Raw genomic sequence first — 12999 nt, forward strand, 5'->3', positions numbered from 1 at the left:
TGGCTCAGTACAATTATTCACAGGGTAAGCAAGCAAAGAAAGAAAATAATTCCCATGTTTGATCTTGAGTGTAATTACTCCTGAAACTAACGAATAGAAAATCAGCTACTGCCTTTAGCAAAACACATTTCTTTTTTTTCAAAGTTTCCTTCTGCAAGATAGTTTTATGTAACAGATTTCGTATAAATGACATTACCAGCCATATAAACCATTTCTGCATGCTGGAAAGTGAAGCCACTGAAGGTATGGATGGATTTGTGCAGGAATTAAAGGAATACTATATCCACAGTGCACATACAGTATATTCACCCTTGATCTTCCTCCCTCTGGCTACTTGTTATGAGGGCAGACACCAACCCATAAGTACTTCCACCCCTCCCTTCAATTGATTTGTGTACAATAAGTAAAAATCACACGGAGTGAGCTTGGTGATGACAGCTTGGGCACTGGAATGCTTGAGCACAACTTATTTCCCAGGGGAATAAAAGATATATCTGCAATAAGTAGCAGCTTCATCAGTAAAGTGGTATGTGATCACAACATCAGTGAGATCGCTAGGCGAACTGCCACCTTTTGTTTTTAATTCCATCTTCTAAAGATGCAACACAAAAGCTTTCAGTGAGCAAAGAGAATTATGACAGAGCATGTTTGCAACCTTTGGGTCTGACAGAACATGCATTGTGTGAAAGTATACGGTGTAGCTCTGTGATCTTGTTGTAAAGTTATTAAAGGTACCGTCTCCTTTCTTCAGCTGCATAAAATGGTGGGTATTCACTCAGCAAATGTATGGCATAAGTAATTACAGTTGTAACTAATTGTGAGCTTTAGCTTGAATATGTATGTGGCTTAGCTATGCCTGGTCAGTCATGGGGGTCATGCGGGGGGTGGGGGGGGGGTGGGGGGGGGGTGTCTATCTCCAGCAATCTCACAGCCCCCTGGACAGCTTGCCAGTTCTGTGCAGGGCAACACAGAGGCACACAGGACAAACAGCCATGCACACACACACACACACACACACACACACACACACACACACACACACACACACACACACACACACACACACACACACCTAATGCACATAGTCACACCTGAGGACAATTTAGAGAGAGACCAATCAACCTGAGAGTCATATGTTTGGACTGTGGTAGGAAAAACCCAGAGAGAACCCACCCATGTGCAGGGAGAACATGCAAACTCCATGCAGATACACCTCAGGTTGGGATTTGAACCTGGGACCTTCTTGCTGCAAGGCAACAGCAGTAGTCACTGTGCAGCCCTCATTTCCTTTTATTTTTGTTGAAATCCTTTAATCATAAATCACACCTGACACTTTTCTCCACCCGTTCCAATCTTCTTGCACACACGTCTTCACCTCTTTGATACACTATACAATTCTTTGGACCATAGACCCTAAGTATTTAAAAGGAACTCTGACTATGAGGACGTGTATGCCCTAATAAGCCACAAGTTTTCTGTTGTACCAAACTATGTTATTAGAAACACACAAAATATTGTGTTTGATTAATAAATCTGTAATATTTAGTACATTTTTGGACATGCGTAGGACGCCATGTTTTCCGCACGCAATGCACTCTGGGGGCGATGACGTACATTGGGTTGCACTTGGAAGAATAGCTATTGACGCTAGTGTTTGTTTACGTGCTCACCGTATTAATAACTAAGTAAAATGCCGCATTGTACTGCATTTGGATGTAATTTCCAGTCAAAGGGAAACAAGGGGAGTGATGTGAGTTTACACAGCTTTCCCACTGGCAAGAAGAGGAGAAAGCAGTGGGAAGATGCCTGTGGATGGACACAAGTTTCCAAAGATCCGTGGCTGTGTTCCCAACATTTTTCTCCTGATGTGTTTGAGGCTCATAGTCGACCACAACTACTTAAAGAGTTCACCGGAGTGACTGGGTATAAGAGAAGGCAGAAACTAAATGCTTTACCGACCTAAACGCCCTCGGAGAGACAAGAGACCCTGGACGCTCTCCTGAGCTGACAACCCGCTCCTGCAGCTTCTGTCATGTCGGGCAAACCATCGGACATGCCACTCATCATGGATGAAGCTGAACTTTCACCTCTCCCATCAGTAAAACAAGCAGTAAGTGTAGCAATACAGTGTTCTCCAAATATATAATATTTGCAAAAATGAATATCCTAATCATCTAAGAAGCACACAACAACTCTGGATGCTAATATTCCCCAAAATGATTCATAATTGAATAAGCTTGACCACACGATAGCTTACCGTTAACTTCTGCTGACAAAAATGTGAGCTCTTGACAACAAACACTCTCCCTCTCAGTTACCATGGAGACGCATTTGCTGCACACGCACCACCGATTTTGTCCTGCTCTTGCTTCATCCCACACTTCTTGATCTTCATTTTGATGCTCGTTTTGTGAAACATTGTCAGTGATGTCCTCATTAATACTTCACTCTGGTTCAAATTGAAAGGGCTGAACAGATGGCATGTTGACGTCGCTGAACAGTCCCTACGGGGTCCCAGAGCCGGCTGGTGCACCCGAGGTAATATCGTCTGGCTGCGATAGAGTGCATTGCGACACTAACAACAATGGCGACCTACAAGTTAAACAATTTTAAACAAATTTTATGAAAATGAAGACATCAAGAAGGTGTTTTAAACCACTTTAATATAACTGATACAAACATTTATCTTTTAAGAACCACAAGGTTTTGTAACCTGGGTTCCTTTTAAATCATCTACCTTCTTTACTTCTACTCCCTGTAACATCACCGTTCCACGTGTCCCTCTCCTTTACACACATGGATTCTGTCTGGCTGAAACTAGTCTTCTATTTTCCAGTACCTCTCTAGCTTCTCCTCTACCTGTACCCTGTTCTCCCTACAGATCACTATGTCATCTGCAAACATAATAGTCAATAGAGACTCCTGCCTAATAACATCTGTCAGCATATCCATCACCAAAACAAAAATGAAGGGACTCATGATGCAGTTCCACCTGCACCTTAACCCCCCCCCCCCCCCCCCCCCCCCCTCACTCGTGCAACACACCTCACCACTGTCTCACACAGCACTGCTGTCTCACAGCTCACTGCTGTCTCACAGCTCTCATAAACAAAGCAGCTTTTGATAACCAAAACTACAGGCAACTTTTTAAAACTTTAAACCAAGTTTACAATCTCACCCACAGCATTATTTATCACTCATCTGCAAGAGAGAGCGAGCTTTAGCTCTTCATGGTAAATTGATAGGAGGATTGGGATACATCACCAGGCTGCTTGCCTAAAGCTGCACACTTTTCAAAGACCTTTAAACAGACAGGAGTCATAGCCTGGGGCTATGATTTTATCATGAGACAACACTGACAGCTGATGTCAAAGTACGATGTTCACAAAGTTCTTGATGCTGATTCCTCATCAAAAATGACTGAACTATTATTTGCTGAAGTTAAAAGGACAGTTTTTATTTAAATTTTTTTAACAAAAGCCTCTGTCATTTAGAAGTAGTGTTAGCAGGATTTAACACCATTTGTTAAGAGTATATGCTGTTTGACTCTTGTTGGACTGAAACACAACTGTCTGTTTAAAGAGTTGTAGCTCTATAAAGTGTAACAATATCATTTACAGTTATTAGTCACATCACTGGTCAAAGCACACACAGACACTTGTAAAATGTTTAACAGTAAATGCCAGAAAGGTCGCGCTCAGTAATACTCACCACAATGCCAAACTGCTCTGACTCCACCAGCTCTTCATATTCACTCTTCAGCTCCGCAAGAGCACTCAGCTCCTTCTGCTCAGGCAGGTTCTTTATCAGGTTCTATGGATGACAGAACACATGTACACCACTGTTAATACTTACTTATCTTTCTACAAAAGGTCCAAAACATCCTATAGACAGAGAACAAATATTATGGAGGGGGAAAAAAGCACAAAAAACAAAACATACTTACAGGTGAAATGCAAAGAAATTTAAAACTGTGCAGAAGTCCATTTATTTCAGCAATTCACCTTAGACTGAGGAACCATAAGGGCTCAGAAACCCCTTGCAAGTGTTCTGGATTCATTAACTGATTAGAGTGTGACCCTTTGAGTCTAGAAAATTGAATCTTTTCACAGTATTCTAATTATCTGAGATTTTGAATTTTGGGTTTCCAAAAGCTGTAAGCCATAATCATCACAATTATAACAAAAAAGCTGAATTACCTGGCTTTGCATGTAATAAGTAAGTAATCAAATAAGTAATTTTTTATGAACAATGCTCATTCCTATTTTTAAACACAGTAACATGTTTAGCAAAAGACTCTTATACCATGAAAATGTGTTCTATTATTCAGAAATTTTGATGAATGTGGCGTACCTAAAGGTCAAGTATGTACATCAAAAATGACCAGAAATTAACCTTTAATTTCCAGACACAACACTGTGCCACACATTCAGGGATGCATTACATCTGTCTGGCCTCCAAACAAGAAAAGCAAGGACCTACGACCTTGCAACCAAATAAGTTAGCCATAATAAGTGCTGGAAGACACGGTCCGTGCAGAAGACATGACTTTCTGCACTTTCACTCTGAATAAAGTTCATCTTCCTTGAATCATAAATGACCTTTTAAAACGTGATAATTGCATAAGTGTCATACAATCACCTCTTGTTAAATCCCAAGGTGTATGAATAATGTATGCATTAATCAGTGATGTGTTAAAATGTTTATATTTCCTGCAATGATTCATTTCAGATCTTAAATTACACCAGATCAGTATTTGTTGATTTACTGTTTTTCTATCCAACACATTATAATAAGATTATTATTAATGTTTAACATTTTTGCTTCACATAACTGTTAAGAACACAGATCCCTTTACACTCTCTGAGTATCTGACTGGAGGTGTTCTGAGGAATTTTGGTAATGCCTTTTAAATGTGTCAAATTCTGATTGGCAAAATTCATAAACAAAAGTTGATAAAAACAGGGATCGCTTCCTAATCTAGTCAGTTCTCCAGCTGCATCCTCGTTTGGCCGACCGGTGAGTAGGCATCTGGAACCATCCTATCTTTTGACCCCAAGGTCAAAGTCGCTCTGCAACGCTTGTGAGTGAATTCAGACACAGCAACTCTTTCAAGGGTCACCGGACAACCTTAGACGTAAAATAGACACTCCAGCTTCCTGCCATCATCTGAAGATAACCCAAACTTGAAGGGTCGTATTCTGAGCTGGCTACGGGTTTCGGTACCAGAGGTCCACACCATCGGCTGTGTCCATCTCGACCTCCTGACCCCCTGGATTGCTTGGGGATCTCCACACAAGGGTGCGTAGACTTGGCACAAATTGCGCCAGATGGTTTTATAAACAAATCAATAGTTTATTAAACCATTCAGTCAAACTGATTTTACCACTCGGACTTCACAGCTACCTCCCAGATACTTAGAAGGTTTTGCTAAAACATCTAGCTCACATTCCATCATTCCATTCATCGTCTGTTATCTATACGACCACTATTCCATTCATACTTTGTCCTGAACAATCATTTAGTTCAGGAAAACAGAATTGAAGGTTTTGTTATAAACTATAGACTTGACTCTGTCTGATTCAATGTGAACTGTGTTCCCTGAATAAGTCAAATAAACTAAAGTATTCTGATTAAACATTCAATGACCAATCAGATTGATATTTCATATTTATATGGAACATCACATCTTATTGATCATTTAATATATATGTAATTAATCCTTATCGCTACAATGGCTGAAATATCTGGTATTGCATGTAATAAGTAAGAAATCAAATAAGTTATTTTTTATGAACAATGCACATATTTATTTTGAAACACAGTAACATGTTTACCAAAATATTATTAGCTTATACTCTTATACTATGAAAAAGTGTTTTATTATTCAGAAATTTTGATGAACAAACTAAGCATATGAATTGACAGTAAAGTACCTCTTGATTGTTTATTTTTTTCAGCAAAATGACAAAAATCTTTTGTGCAAAAATTAAAATGTTTTGCTACAATTGATGACCAACCAATGGTGGACTCCACAAACCAATGTCCAAATATTTCTACAGAGTGTCTCTCCATCTTGACAGATTTCAAATTGTTGACCAACCCAGCATCACCACTATTCATATTTATGTTTGTCAAAACTACATTGAGAATATTCTGAAGTTTGCTGATAAGTGAGCAGAAAATTGAGAAGACCGGTCGCACAATCAGTGCTGGTAATTGTTGCTTTTGACTGTTTGAGTTGTGGCCCTAAGCCAATTACCAAACATGTCAGGGACCTTCAGATAGTCGACCTTCTGCTGCAGAATGCGCATCACCTTGCAATTGTCTATGGAATGCTTACAAAGGCTTTGTCATTAATTTGCTACTGCCTGATAGAACTTTTACAAGCAGGAAAAAAACAAGATGTGATTAGTGGTGGGGAGGTTGAAGATTAAGATGGAGATAAGGAAGATAATGGGAGGGGATGCATTTTCAGTAAATGTTAATTGTTTGTGCTAAGGTCAGCCAAGTTAATAAAATTGACCACAGCGACTTTTCCTCCCTTCGGTTTCTCAGAGGAGAAGAAGAGAAAGAGGTGCCCTTTTCCAGGTCTTTGCAGAGCTTCCTTGCTCATTAGCTCCTCAAATTTATTCAGCAGGAGCTGACTGGTGCAATATCACGTGAGCAGATGGAAGCCTAGACAAGAAAAACACCAACCAGACGCTGCTACTGGGCCACAGACTTGGCTGACCATGTTACAGACCTCTGCAGCCACCACAGTCAACACAGCCATAGTCTACCGCCCACTAATGATGACATCTCCGTCATACCCTCAGGGAATTCGGCACTATAAAAGTAAGCCATACTGCAAGCCATGCAGCCTTGTTTTGGATGCAACCATTAAATCAAATGCTGCTTACTTTTGCCAAAGCCCCAATTAGTGTCTACAGCAAGCAGTGGTGCCTTAATAATAAATGCTTTTGATCGCATCAACAGACGCAGAAATAATTGTTGCTCATATTCATAATAAAACTACTTTTGTGTATTGAGATTTTAAAGAATCAGTTTTTTTATTTCAGTTTTTTTATTGTATAAGTGGTGAATCCCCTCTTTATTGCTCTGGTGTAGTTAATTATTATTTAGTAGACTTTCACTAAATAAACTCTAGTTAATAATGTTTCATACCTGCTGGGAAATTAGCATACAGCAGTTCTGAAAGTAAAACACTTCATTTTGATTCTACATGCAGATTTCATGTGCAGTTAAAAACTGAATGCTTTAAAATTGACATATACAAGCTTTGTTGGGAATCAACTTTCATTCGGCACAGATTCATTTAAGATTATGCAAATGCATAATAAGTAATAGTCCAAAAGGGTAAAAACAGTCAAATGGGAAAGAGCGGAGGTATAATTAGCTGCTGGATTAGTAAAAAGAGCTCCCTGACAATATCACCAGCTCAGAATGAAATATCAGTACAGAAGCTAAACAGTCATCCAACACAACTGTGGTGATTTTTTTGGCTAATTAATTAATTTAATTAAACAAGGGACTCTTAATTGGGACACTATCTTTATTAACAAACAGGAACAATCAAAGTTTAAGTTTAGCATGGTTTGGACAGTGTTCAGTGTGGATCTCTATGAGAAAATACAAATAGTGTTTAAAATAATAATGATATATTTTACTTAATAATTCTGTAGCTGTAATCTGAATCAGTTAACTAGTATAGTTGTTGAAATAGAGGCATTCTGACCAATCAGACTGTCTTTATGACAGAGTGAAACCATTTAATCAGGATAAATAAATAAGTATAAACGTGTTTTTCGTTTTGTAATTCTCAACTTCACAGTAATTGCTGCTATACCCAACAGTTGAAAATGTAAAGGAGTCGAACGATCCAATGCTGTCGAGATGCAGTGGGTGTTGATCCACACGTTTTTTCAGCTCTTGTCTCATTGGTTAATTTATTCACCATTTCACACAACAACCCCCTACAGTATAGGTCATTGCATGCAAAGAAAAACTGCTGGTTTTCTTTGGGAAACATGGTCGAGGTATGTGTATCAGCAACTCTTGCAAATTCCAGCAGTTAATAAAGTATTTGTTGTTGGGTAGGTATCCTTTTGGTTACAAATATACAGCTACAGGCTGTACAGTGCTACAGGTGAGTGGAACTGCTGAGGAAAAAAAAAAGAATGTGGCTGAAAATCAAACCCACCTTGTGCTCATCATTTCATTTGTTTGTCATCTTGTTAATTATCAGAAGCCCCACAGAGTGCAATTGACACAAAGGCAGTGCCATATGTTTAGTAAAGTGGGAGACTGGTGATGATGCTGGGCCAGACTCCTCTCAATGGGCTATCACACTCTCACACAGCGGTTACGGAGAGCTTACTGAAAGTGTGATCACAGAAACACACTTTTATTTACCTTACCAACTGAAGACAGAGGTGCTCTAATATATATACTGTAGGTCAAGACTAACAAAAAAGGATATAAAGCAATGTCAGCTACAGAAAAAAAACTATCTGCTTTGAAAAAAAACATAATGATAATTAGTCATCACAGTGGTGAGATGTGTTCTCTGCATTTTACCCATTTTCGTGGGGGAGTGGTGAGCTGCATACACAATAGCGCTCATGAACTATTTTGGTTCAACCCCCTAATCAAACCCCTTAATGGTGAGTGTCAAGCGGGGCGGCATTGGGTCCCATTTTAAAGCGATTCTAGGCAGTTTTACTTGCTGTTAGTCCCCCCTAGTGTCTATTATTGTGGTTAAACCAAAACTGAAACTCATCTCCTCGCTGTGAGTTAACCTACCAGCTGAAATGTCTCCTCAGCCTTCATTAGCTTCTAGAGGAGCAGCTCAACACTAGATCAAACAAATCTGCTGTGTTCACGATATTTTCTAAAACATGCAGGAAACGTGCTGGAAGGAGACTGCAGCTCCACCAGCAGGACGCGGCCTACTAACTCTGAAGATGCAAGTCCTGTATTCTGGCCACAGAGGGAAGTGGGGTCTTAGTGACATTTCATTAACCCTGTAAAGCAGGAGTGGGGAACCCTGGTCCATCGAGGGCCGCTATCCAGCATATTTTAGTTTCAACCCTGAATCATCACACCTGATTTCAATCAGCAGGTGATTAACGGACTTCTGTAGAGCCGGATGAGCTGCTGAACAGATGGGTCAACCACTGAATCAAAAATGTTGGCGCAAAGACGTGCAGGATACCGGCCCTCGAGGACCAGGTTCCCCACTCCTGCTGTAAAGGGTCATTTTAGCACATGGGTGGCTCAAGAAAATTATTTAGAAATAGGAAAAAGCTGCCTGGTATCCCTTTAGGAGCCCGGCCGTGGATTTGACCATGATCCCCCAGTCTCAGGGCGGACACACACACACCAGTGAGTGAGTATTTCCAAGTGTAAAAGGTGTAATCAAGATTTCATACAATGAGTTTAGGAAATACATATTTCTAAATGAACCTCTACCTTAGACAGCAGCAACTCAATAACACATTTCCAATCTGTGTGAAAGTGCCTGAAACCATAAAGCTTTCCTGTCTGCCCAAATGCCTTAATATTGAACTTACAGAATGACCATATCACAAACAAATGAGTCAAACTGTTTACGATCATTATTCCAATTCTGAAATGGACTAAAATGCTATTACACAGAACGCTCAGTCGATTTCTTATGGATTTATGTGCAGCAGGTCCAGGACTCAAGAGGGGGATTAACAATAAATTCAGCTTGTTGCTTTTCCCTCATGATTAGTGCAGCTGCATTTACATGGAGCTATAATGCACTACAGTTATTTCAGTATCACAACACAGCCCTTTACCTGAGGAAACGAAGCAGCTGAGAGGGTAAAAGAGTAGGAAAGTAATGAGATACAGGATACGGTTGAGTAAACATTTGTAGAGGATGACAGTATCTGTAGGGCTTTTACTTCCAGACTTTGATCTCTGCTGCTGTCAGCCAGCTTCCCGTGAATCGAGTTCAGTTTCAAAGCAGCTGGGAATCCATGCCAAGTTAAAACAGGATGGTATTGAGTTAGCATTGGCCATACACCTGATCAAACTGTTTATAGTACCGGATCTGAATCAACCACTGTTGATGTCGGAGTAGTGCAACTGTAGTGCAAGAGATCTTGGAAAATTCAGTTTAGAAACATGTTTTCTTTCTGTAAAATGTAAACGATTTTTCACAATTTCTTTTAAAGTGTTCTCACACCACACAGAACAATTCTCTGAAATGTTTGAGCCAGAGAAAATGAAGCCTTTTGGAGAACACTGCTATGTCTTGCTTTATATATAATCTAGAGAGAAAGCCATTCTAAAAGTAATAAAGTCCAAGTTAAACTAAGTTCAATTAAAAAAAGGTAACAGATGAATCTCTAATATCTGATGGATGAACTGAATAAATTGTTCCTACATCTGAGCAGCTTATCATAAATCTAACAAAGACAGAAGACAAGCCACATCTGCGGCATGCCTGACAGATGTGATTTTCGCCTTTTAATTGATTTTTCTCTCTATTTCAAGAGACAGAAAAACATGTATTCTGTCCATGCTTTGTGGCGAAAAGCAACCAGGGACTGCCGTCTTCCTGCTGTGACACCTCAGCAGGATTCCTGCACGGCTCGTGGCAAATCAGTGAAGACTTCACTTTAAATCAATAACAAGATAATCAATGGAGGAGACTCTTCGGTGCTTTGCACACCACACCTAATAAAGCAGACACTGAAAGCTCCCTACTACTAATTTAGTAGTAATAATAGTATTTTATAGTCAGCATCAGTCAGACACAAAGGCTCTTATCACGAAATTAAAGAGCGTTGGGCAGATTTTGTTTATGATAATGATACATGTTTGACAAATATTCTTGCAGTAACTTTATTTAGCTTTGTGACAACAGTTTTAAAATAGAACTGCGGGTAAAATAACGTCTAACATGTAGAGCAGGGATTTCCAAACTTTTTAAGATGAGGGCAAAAATCATGAAGTTAAAACTTCTCACGGGCCACAACAATTATTTTTTTAAGAATGCAAACATCCTTTTATGTTTTTCATTTGTTCTGCTCAAAAACATCTAAACTATGTGTATATTAGTAAGCATTTGAACAAAAACTATTAAAATATATGGATTTATAACAACAGCCTGAAGGAGAAACTTAATTCCGCAATTCTAAAGGTGCTAGTGGGGGCCGCGTAAATTCACTCCGAGGGCTGCAAATGGCACCAGGGCCGCACTTTGGACACACCTGATGTAGAGTGTATATACGTTTTATTAAAAGAAAATACACTGCAGCCCTACTTACTAAGGACGAAAAAACCTGCACAAACAGAAAGAGACAAAAAAACAAATGTAAGCAAGTTAAACAATAACCATCAGCCATAGATTCTGCAAAGTCGAAAGAATTTGCACCCTGCCAAATCACAACCTCGCTGTTAGCGAAGCTGCAGTGAAAGACTGACAGGCAACAAACTGAGTGTGACAGATTCTAAAATCGTATTAAAATAAATGAGAATTTTAGTCTAAGAGAAAGACAAGAGCTCTGAGAGAGAGAGCCAAACGCAGTTGAGAGCAGGATCTGGGAGGGATTAATTTGAGTGTTTGGGCTGGGTTACCTGACATACTTAGTGTGACATTAAATGTGTCGTTAAAATGTGGAATATTTATTTATTTATTCAGTTAGTTCATGTCCTCACCTCAGCACTTGTGTAAAGTAGGATTAGGAATAAAACTAAGAAAGCAAATCAAGATTGAAATACAGGAAGGATGCAAACAGAAGGTTGGGATTTGGTAAATGAAAAACTGCCAAAGACAACAAACAAAGGATATTTACTTTTTGTCTCAACCAAACCAAAAGTTTACCCAGCATCGCCCAAAAAGTGTCAGCCTTGGGGATTCATGGATGAAAACAAGACTGTCTATATTAATTGACACTGAACTTCAAATGAATATCTGAATAAATATACTAACATGTTGCATTATAATGGAAATACCATCAGCCAGAACATAATGGCAAACTGCATGCACAACACTTCCTCAGACGGCAACTTTTGAAGGTGGAGAAAAGTGGATGCACTCTGCTGTAATTGTCCTCATTTGTGAATATCCCTCCAGAGCAATATAGTCATCTTAATACAAAGCCAGCATATGAGACTGTCAATCAAATAGGGAGAGAGCAAGCATGCAAAACAGTAATAGAAATTAATTTGATTGTGGAGCCTGCTGTACGAGAGTGTCTCTTTGATTGATGTGCCATCTGTCATAGAAACAGACACAGAATTGCAAAATGAAAACAGAAGTTTTTTTTTTTCTCTTTCTCATAACTCACTTATGGAAACAGAGCACCCAGCATGCCGAAGGAGAAGCTGAGTGGACTGCACATAATCAAAATTTAACTGTTGTGCTGCATTGTGCGTTAAGTCCCTCATGGGTGCGCCTTTACTACAGAAGGGGAGTGTGCTTATGTGTGAATGTACATGTTTTTAATCAATATTCAACATGAAGAGTGTGTACCTGGCCAACACCCTCTGGCTGAGATGAGCTGCTTGGTGATGAGTCCAAAGCACATGTACCTTGGGTCCTAGCCATCCGTTTCTGAAGCTTATTTGATATTGCACTAAGCTAAATCTTGTCCTTCTTTACCCTGCCTCTACCCTTGCCTTTTCTTTGTTTATTCAACCTCCTTTTGCTCCCGTCTTACGTTTCCAGCCCTACCAAATCTGCATGATGCATTTTACATTTCATTGTTAAATTTGCATTTAATGCAGAAGTGCTATGTAGTGTGTGAGCCAAAATAAACCTCAATTAAGCCCATGGGGGACTTGTTTCTCCTGCTTAAGCTCTAATCCAACATCCCTATCTCTGTGTCCCACATGTGCACTTTTACACTATGAGAATGATGCCCAACAATGTGCCAGTCTGCTACAATCACCTGTTACAGCAGCGAACAAAGGCTGGCATGGGCACTGGCAGGCCCTGCAGCCAATGAGCAGCCACTT

The 12999-nt window shown here is 39.6% G+C and overlaps 1 protein-coding gene across 5 annotated transcripts in view; it reads right to left on the reverse strand.

The window, feature by feature from the left end:
* diaph2 (diaphanous-related formin 2) overlaps positions 1–12999 on the reverse strand; it is a 562944-nt gene that overhangs the window by 204588 nt on the left and 345357 nt on the right. For all 5 annotated transcript variants that reach the window (XM_054740030.2, XM_054740029.2, XM_054740031.2 and 2 more), the window contains one exon: positions 3712–3813. In XM_054740030.2, the coding sequence (XP_054596005.2) occupies positions 3712–3813 (102 nt within the window). The remainder of the gene's footprint in view (positions 1–3711; positions 3814–12999) is intronic.

This window comes from Nothobranchius furzeri, chromosome 1 (assembly GCF_043380555.1).
Source record: "Nothobranchius furzeri strain GRZ-AD chromosome 1, NfurGRZ-RIMD1, whole genome shotgun sequence".
NCBI lineage: Eukaryota > Metazoa > Chordata > Actinopteri > Cyprinodontiformes > Nothobranchiidae > Nothobranchius > Nothobranchius furzeri.